The sequence below is a fragment of the Podarcis bocagei genome (genome assembly GCF_964188305.1).
Source record: "Podarcis bocagei genome assembly, chromosome: 16".
Lineage (NCBI taxonomy): Eukaryota > Metazoa > Chordata > Lepidosauria > Squamata > Lacertidae > Podarcis > Podarcis bocagei.
Window position 1 is genome coordinate 18886867 of NC_138142.1, and position 9510 is coordinate 18896376.

Sequence of the window (9510 nt, forward strand, 5' to 3'; positions counted from 1 at the left end):
CTGTATGGAACAACCTTATGTTTACAGAGCAAAAGGTCCTCTTGAATTACATACCCAGCGGGGTGCAAAGAGGCAAGTGGCAGCAGGGGACCTTACAGAAGGACAACACAAGTGGACTCTCTGTGCCCTTACCACAGCAAAAAGACCGATACTGATGAATTGGAAAAATAAAAATGTGGCTCCCTTCTAAGATTGGATTAAAGATTTATACCAGGCATGTCCAACAGGGGGCGAACAGCGGCCTCTTGATCACTTGGGCTGCCAGGGTGAAACAGGTGCAAAACGCCAGCAGCCTGTCGCCTACAACTTCACTGCCTACAACTTTATTAACATCTATCTACAACTCCACTAGCATCTCTAGGTATAGTGAATAACACCGAACTTACCTTTTGTTGGTATCTTCATGAACTTATCTAAAAGACTGAGTTAAGCATTTGAAAAATCTATTGAAACAAGACATTATAAGTTCATTTTAGCCTGGGTAGTTCGCAAGTCTCTGTGGCTTTGTTTAATGTTTTGTATTTTTCTCAGAAGGTTGATGACAAGCTGGCCGCTTCCTCGATAAGGTGGCAGACACAAAGGGGAGTCCTCTTCCTGTCTGGTTCTCAGAAAACAGCAGCTGGGCTGATAACCACAGTGCTCTTGACTCTTGCTAATCCTGAGTCACCAAGGTGGCAAAATTGTTGAGATATCTGTCCCACTCCCTTCTCCATCTTAGAATCATAGAACTGTAGAGTTGGAAGGGACCACAAGGGCCATCTAGTCCAACCCCCTTCAATGCAAGAACATTTTGCCTAATGTGGCGCTCAAGCCCAGTAAGCTCTGTGGCTGAATGAGGATTCGAACCCAGGTCTCCGTAGCAGAAGTACAACTAACAGTCTTTGCCAACCTGGTGGCCTCCAGTTGTTGCAGGCTACCATCTGACCCAGGCATCAAACACCATATTGACAATGCACATCTCCATGGAGAATGAAACTGATGGAATACGCAGAAATGGACAAATTAACGGGGAAAATTCGGAACCAACGCGATCAGAGATTCACCGAGGACTGGAATAAATTTACAGAGTATATCAAAAATGTATGTGAGGAGCAATTAACGCTTGTTGGCTTTCAAGAAGCTCTGAGAAAATGATTGATAGAAATGTTGCTTAAAAGATATGATAAGATTAAGATTGTTAAAGCGCAATATAAATTTAAGAAATGTGAGTAATTGTGATAATATGGAAAATTGTCAGACAGGCTGAGGGAAGTCTAAAAGATGTATATGTTAGAAGTGGATGTTAAACATGGATGGAATGCATATTGGAAATTGAATAAAATTAATTATAAAAAAAAAGACAATGCACATCTCCAACTCCCCCCCAATGAATCTTGGGAACTGTAGTTTGCCCCTCACAGAACTACAGTTCCCAGCACTCTTGACAAACTACGGTTCTCATGGGTCTATGGAGATGGGGGAATGTTCTTTAAATGTATATACCCATCCCATGTCAGCTACCACACCCATAATTTCACAGTGTGATCACCCCAATGCCCTAAAATGACTCACTGGGACCAACGACGTTGCCACATTTGACAGCTGTGCAAACCACAAAAAAATCTTTGTCAGCAGGAAGAGCAGCAATCAGACAAGTCATTTTTGTGTTTTCTTGTATTTATTTTTGAAAGCAGTGTAAAAGCAAGTACATAAAAACTCTTGAGTACAATACGGAATCGAAGCCACGGAAGGACAAAATAATAATTAAAAAGCCAGTTAACACTTGCTATTTATTTTAAGCATTTTTGCCCCACTCTTCCCACCCCCCAAAAAAGGCTCCCAGAGCCGCTTACATAAAACAACGAAAGGAAAAAGGGATGGTGAGGGAAGAGGAAAACAAGCAAGCCCAGGCACCCGGTTGTTGGAAGTTATAATTTCTGACAATAGCCAGCCTGAATGGAAAGAATTCAGGGCAAGGAGAAGCCAAGTGGCTACAGAGCAGAATGGCTACAGCCATGTGCGATGTCTGCAGCCAGATGGAATACCTGCTGCAACATTGCTATAATACTGAGGTCTATTGGCAAGGCTCTCTGTACCTGCGCTAGCTGGATTTTCATGTTGAGCAATGGAGGAATTCAACTCAGCAGTTGCACTGGCAGAAGCTCCTTGCGCAACAGGTGGCTCAACAAAGTTTCCAAAAATGCTCAGTACTGCTGCAAATACATAGAGCAGGGGTAGGTACCCAAGGCCCGGATGCGGCCCAATCGCCTTCTCAATCCGGCCCACGGATGGTCCGGGAATCAGCGTGTTTTTACATGAGTAGAATGTGTCCTTTTATTTAAAATGCATCTCTGGGTTATTTGTGGGGCATAGGAATTCGTTCATTTCTCCCCCCCCCCCAAAAAATAGTTTGGCCCACCACATGGTCTGAGGGACGATGGACTGGCCCATGGCTGAAAAATGGTTGCTGACCCCTGACATAGACCGTAAGGCTGGTGGCATGCTGAAGATGGGGGCAGAGCGTGACCTAACTTAGAAGCGAGTCAGAAAAAGCAGAGAGGAAACAGCCTGGGGGGTCCCGAAGTCTGCTAAGCTGGCCCACCCCCCAAATTGCAGCCCCCTCGGAGGCGGAAGTTCAAGTAGACGGTGCCGTGGGGAGCGATGTTGTAGTCAGACAGCTTCTTGCCATCTTCCAGGGGTTTCCCTTCATACGTCAGCCAGAACTGATCAGTCTGGATGTTCTCCTGCTGCCGAATTCGAGCTTTGAACTGGTTCACCGAATCCGAAGGCATGACAAGGTAGCTTTTGGTTTGGCCCCTGGCGTTATGCAGGAAGATGGGGATGGACTCCTCGCTCTTGACCACCAACAGTATGGTGTCCCCGGATTTCAGCCCGAATCTGGAGAGCTGGTCGCTGTCCTGAAGGTTGATGCTGCCGTTAGACTGGCAGGCCAGCTTCTGCTGATATGGGGACAACCCTGTCTTCTGGGCTACTTGGATTTTGAAATCCCAGACAGTTTTGCTGTCATGTGTGTCCAGGAAGTATTGCTCTCCTGACAGAAGTTTTACATTCAACCGCAGGGCCTGGGAAGGAAGCAGAGAGTGTGGTGTAGTGGTTAATGTCAGATTAGGACCCGGGAGATAAGGGTTATCTGTTGCCAAAGGGGCACGTGAGTCTGCTCTCAGGTGTTTCTCTTAGCCTAAACCAGTGTTTCTAACCGCAAAGCGCTCTATGTGGAGCTACCTTTGAAGGTGATCTGGAAACTACAACTAATCTAGAATGTGGCCGCTGGACTGGTGACTGGAAGTGGCTGCTGAGACCACATAACACCGATCCTGAAAGCATCTCGACCCCCATCATTCAGCCCCAGACACCGGGGTCCAGATCCAAGGGCCTTCTGGCAGTTCCCTCACTGCAAGAGGTAAGGCTGCAGGGAACCAGGCAGAGGGCCTTCTTGGTAGTGGCACCTGCCCTGTGGAACGCCCTCCCATCAGATGTCAAGGAAATAAACAACTATCTGACTTTTAGAAGACATCTGAAGGCAGCCCAGAATAGGGAAGTTTTTAATCTTTGATGTTTTACTATGTTTTTAATATCTTGTTAGTAGGTGCCCAGAGTTGCTGGGGAAACCCAGTATAATAATAAATTGCTGTTGTTGTTGTTGTTAGTGGTACTTGCCCTGTGGAACGCAGGTTTTACTAGGTTTTTAATATCTTGTTAGTAGCTGCCCCGAGCGGCTGGGGGAACCCAGCCAGATGGGCACGGTTTAATAATAAATTGTTGTTGTTGCTGTTGTTATTTCCTGAACCAGAGTATCCAGCTTTTTTGGACTACAACTACCATCATTCCTAGCTAGCAGGACCAGTGGTCAGGGATGTTGGGAATTGTAGTTCAAAAACAGCTGGAGACCCCAGTTTGGGAAACACTGGCCTAAACAATATCTTTGTTCATAAGTGATGTCAATATCAATAAAATCAGAGAGTACTGCAAGGCAGCATAACGTAAAATTCAAATCTCTCTCTCTCTCTTTCACACACACACACGCACACTGTTCATGCAACCCATTCTCATTCGCTATCCATTCCACACAAAGAGCCATTGGTGGTGTAATGGTTAGAGCAGTGGACTAGGAGCTGGGAGACCAGGGTTCAAATCTCCACTCAGCCGTGGGGGGCAGTCACTGCCTTCTCTCAGCCTTACCTACCTCAGAGGGTTGTTGTGGGGGTTAAATAAGGAGGGGGAAGAACCGTGACTGCCACTCGTTAGAGAAAAAAGGTGGGATAGAAATCCAATAAAATAAAAATTGGGCTCCATTATTGTCAGTGGGTCTACTCAGAGCAACAGAAATAAATAAAACTAATTCTTTCTCGGGATGAAGATCTCAAAGTTAAGCTGCTCTTAAAGCCACAAGCACTGTGGGTAAAACCTCAGTGCCTAGGACTTGTCGATCGTATGGTCGGCGGTTCGAATCCCCGCGGCGGGGTGAGCTCCCGTCGTTCGGTCCCAGCTCCTGCCCACCTAGCAGTTCGAAAGCACCCCTAAGTGCAAGTAGATAAATAGGTAACGCTTTATAGCGGGAAGGTAAACAGTGTTTCTGTGTGCTGCGCTGGTGCTGGCTTGCCAGAGCAGCTTCATCACGCTGGCCACATGACCTGGAAGTGTCTCCGGACAGGGCTGGCCCCCGGCCTCTTAAGTGAGATGAGCGCGCAACCCTAGAGTCGGACACGACTGGCCCGTACGGGCAGGGGTACCTTTACCTTTACCTTTACCTAAAGCCACAAGAGCAGTACAAACCCGTTTTTTTCTGAGTCAGTTGGCAGCCCCATTTCCTCCTCTTCCTCACACACACCCCTATGGATGTTGGGGGGGTCAGGTTAGGGTTAGGAGGCATCTGAAGGCAACCCTGTTTAGGGAAGTTTTTAATGTTTGATGTTTTATTGTGTTTTTAATATTCTGTTGGGAGCTGCCCAGAGTGGCTGGGGAAACCTAGGCAGATGGGCAGGTTATATATAATAAATTATTATTATTATTATTATTACAAAGATTTTGACAGCTTTTCCTGAGCACTTGGGGTCAAAAGAAAGTAATTTAAAACAACTGTTGTTGAGATATTTCATTCCGAATCTGCTAGACAGAGCCAGAAAGAGGATGATGACAGACGGGTCTCCTGCCCCACCGCGCCCCCCAACCCCAGAAATCCTGGCTACACGCATTCAGGCACCCACACTCCGCTAGCGGTCCTTTTCCTTACCATCCTGCACTTTTGCCGTCTGGGTCGTAACAACGCCTGAAGTCAGCGATTGGGACACCGAAGCCAACAGCTGCCGTCGGATGCTCAGCTGACGCGGTCTGGCAGCAGCTCTCCCTTTGACTGGCCTTTTATAGCCGCCTCGCTTTTGCGATTTCACCGGCAGGGGGCGCTTCTGAGGAAAGCAAAACGGAGCGAAGCGTCTCCGGGAAGAGTTCGCTTTCCTTTTCCTGGGCAGGCAAAGGAGAAAACGAAACCGATTAGAGACCTTGACGATCTGGTCATTGTTTTGATCTTGCAGCAAAGGGCAAGAGAGAGAGAGAAGATAAAAGGGACGGAGCGCCTCCCGCAAGAGGAAAGATTTCGACACCTGGGACTTTTTAAGCTTAGAGAACAGGCTCGAGTAAATAGGGACACGATGGTGGGAATCGCTATTCGGGGAGATAAAAGTGCATTTAGAAAAATGATGCGTGGCATGGAGAAAATGAAGTTCTTTCTCACGCTCTCATAACACTATAACTCGCGGGCTTCCCATGAAAGTGAATGCTGGGAGAATCAGGGAGATATTTACAGGCAGCACGTAGTTAAACTATGGAACTCACTGCCACCGGAGACAGCGACGGCCGCCCGCTTAGATGGCTTTACAAGGGGATTAGACAAATACACGGAACAGAAAGCTATCCATGGCAGCTAGCCACGAAGGCTATGCTCTGCCTTCACGGCTGGAGGTGGCGTTTGTTTGTTTGTTTGTTTGTTTGTATTCTGCTCTGTAGAGACATGGGTGGTGCTGTGGGTTAAACCACTGAGCCTAGGGCTTGCCAATCAGAAGATCGGCGGTTCGAATCCCCGTGATGGGGTGAGCACCTGTTGCTTCGTCCCTGCTCCTGCCAACCTAGCATTGCGAAAGCACGTCAAAGTGCAAATAGATAAATAGGAACCGCTCCAGCGGGAAGGTAAACGGCGTTTCCGTGTGCTGCTCTGATTCTTCAGAAGCGGCTTAGTCATGCTGGCCACATGACCTGAAAAAACTGTCTGTGGACAAACGCCGGCTTCCTCGGCCAGTAAAGCGAGATGAGCACCGCAACCCCAGAGTCAGCCACGACTGGACCTAATGGTCAGGAGTCCCTTTACCTTTTATTCTGCTCTATACCCACAGGTCTCAAGGGCAGTCCACAACATAAAATCCCAATACAGTGCTACCTCGAGTTAAGTACTTAATTCGTTCCGGAGGTCCGTACTTAACCTGAAACTGTTCTTAACCTGAAGCACCACTTTAGCTAATGGGGCCTCCTGCTGCTGCCGCGTCGCCGGAGCACGATTTCTGTTCTCATCCTGAAGCAAAGTTCTTAACCCGAAGCACTATTTCTGGGTTAGTGGAATCTGTAACCTGAAGTGTATGTAACCCGAGGTACCACTGTATATACCGTATTTTTATAATCTACAATACTGTCTTGTTTATTTTATAGGGAAAAAGGTAAAAGGCGGATCTGCACGGATCCTTGTGAATTCATATGATTTTTTCATTCAAATTAAATAAAACCACCATGATACTGTAGACCATGTCTTACTCTGTAGAAAGCATCAAAAAAATCACGCATCCACTGTTTCGGGGGGCGCAGGGGCGCAAAAACATGGTTAAAAAACACGGATCCTCATGGATCCTCATGATTTTTCCACTAGATCAGCCCAAAGTCACCATCAGATCAAAGATCATGGCCATGGGCACAGCATCCACCACAAAAATCACGGATCCACAGCTTCCTGGCGAAACCGTGGCCCAAAAACGTGGTTTTGAAGCACGGATCTTCATGGATCCTCACGCTTTTTGCATCGGCCCAACCCAAACTCACCGTCAAATCACATATCATAGTCAGGGGCACAGCCTGCACCACAAAAAACTCGGATCCACGCCTGCCTGGCCACTCCGTGGCCCAAAAACGTGGTTTTGAAGCACGGATCCTCATGGATCCTCACGCTTTTTGCATTGGGCTGCCCCAAACTCACCGTCAAATCACACATGATGTCCGGAGGCACAGCCTGCCCCACAAAAATCACGGATCCACGGCTTCCTGGCCACTCCATGGCCCAAAAACGTGGTTTTCAAGCACGGATCCTCATGGATCCCACGCTTTTTGCATTGGGCTACCCCAAACTCACCTTCAAATCACACATCATTCCCAGGGGCACAGCTTACACCACAAAAATCACGGATCCACGGCTTCCTGGCCACTCCATGTCCCAAAAACGTGGTTTTCAAGCACGGATCCTCATGGATCCTCACCCTTTTTGCACTGGGCCAACCCAAAGTCACCGTCAAATCACACATGATTTCCAGGGGCACAGCCTGCACCACAAAAATCACGGATCCACGGCTTCCTGGCCACTCCATGGCCCAAAAACGTGGTTTTCAAGCACGGATCCTCATGGATCCTCACCCTTTTTGCACTATATCAGCCCAAAGTCACCGTCAAATCACACATGATTTCCAGGGGCACAGCATCCACCACAAAAAAATCAGATCCACGGTTATCTGGCAACGGCATGGCCCAAAAACGTGGTTTTCAAGCACGGATCCTCATGGATCCTCACGCTTTTTGCATTGGGCTGCCCCAAACTCACCGTCAAATCACACATGATGTCCGGAGGCACAGCCTGCCCCATAAAAATCACGGATCCACGGCTTCCTGGCCACTCCATGGCCCAAAAACGTGGTTTTCAAGCACGGATCCTCATGGATCCCACGCTTTTTGCATTGGGCTACCCCAAACTCACCATCAAATCACACATCATGTCCAGGGGTACAGTCTGCACCACAATAGACTAGGATCCACGGTTATCTGGCAACGCCATGGATCCTAACGCTTTTTTCATTGGGCCAACCCAAACTCACCGTCAAATCACATATCATAGTCAGGGGCACAGCCTACACAATAAAAATCACGGATTCCCGGTTATCTGGCAACACCATGGACCAAAAACATGGTTTCGAAGCACGGATCCACATGGATCATCATTATTTTTGCACTAGATCAGCCCAAAGTCACCATCAGATCAAACATCATGGCCAGGGGCACAACATCCACCACAAAAATCACGGATCCACGGCTTCCTGGCCATACCGTGGCCCAAAAACGTGGTTTTGAAGCACGGATCCTCATGGATCATCACACTTTTTGGTTTGGGCCAACCCAAACTCACTGTCAAATCACACATCATGTCCAGGGGCACAGCCTGCACAACAAAAAACTCAGATCCACGGCTTCCTGGCCATATTGTGGACCAAAAAAGGTGGTTTTGAAGCACGGATCCTCATGGATCCTCACGCTTTTTGCACTAGATCAGCCCAAACTCACCATCAAATCACACATCATGGCCAGGGGCACAGCCTGCACCACAAAAATCACGGATCCATGGCTTCCTGGCCACTCCATGGCTCAAAAACATGGTTTTGAAGCATAGATCCTCATGGATCATCACCCTTTTTGCATTGGGGAATCCCAAATTCACCCTTTATTCACATATCTTGTACATAACCACAGATCTGACCACAAACATCATGGATCTACTGCTTCATGGCCCTGGCCAGATGCTACCCTGGATATATTGGCCAATTTTTAGGTGGGTGTGCTGGGATGGAGGAAACGGAGTCGGCTGAATCTCTATCCTTTAAGGATGGGCGTCCAATGGCTGGGCCAGAATAATTTCTGTTTGGTTTGCCAGCTCCCAGGTCTTCATGGGGCGCAATAGTCACCTGTAGCTGCCATCAGGAGTCCTGGTGTGATCCTGGATGCTTCTGTCTCTATGGAGGCATTGGTCACAAATGTAGCCAAACTGGAATTTTTGAATCTATATCAGGTTAGGAGATCGGTACCGTACCTGTCCCTTTCCAACCTAGCCATGGTGATCCATGCAGTAGTCACCTGCAGACTAGACTACTTTAACTTGCTGTACACCTGAGCCGGGGAGTGCAGGGTATAAATTTGATAGAGAGAGAGAGAGAGAGAGAGAGAGAGAGAGAGAGAGAGAGAGAGAGAGATATGCAGGGCTACCCTTGAGACTGCTCCAGAAACTCCAAATGGTCTAAAATGCAGATGCATGAGTTCTTACTTGGACTTTGTGGAGAGCCCACATTCAGTTGGTTGTTCATCAGCTGGATTGGCTCCAGGTGGAGTATCGAATCAGGTTCAATGTTTTGGTGCTAATCTTTAAAGCCCTAAACAGTCTGTGACCTTTCTTATCTGTGGTAATTATCTTCCAATACAGCCCCCATGAGTGTGACGCTC

The 9510-nt window shown here is 47.8% G+C and overlaps 1 protein-coding gene across 1 annotated transcript; it reads right to left on the minus strand.

Moving 5' to 3' along the window:
* Nucleotides 1-2377: 2377 nt before the first annotated feature.
* On the minus strand, nucleotides 2378-5355 carry LOC308576020 (ubiquitin-like protein ISG15). Its single transcript, XM_081175216.1, has 2 exons — nucleotides 5231-5355; nucleotides 2378-3062 (listed from the first exon to the last, which is right to left on the minus strand). The coding sequence occupies exons 1-2, from the start codon at nucleotides 5231-5233 to the stop codon at nucleotides 2568-2570; spliced, it is 498 nt and encodes a 165-aa protein (XP_081031342.1). The 5' UTR covers nucleotides 5234-5355; the 3' UTR covers nucleotides 2378-2567.
* Nucleotides 5356-9510: the final 4155 nt, after the last annotated feature.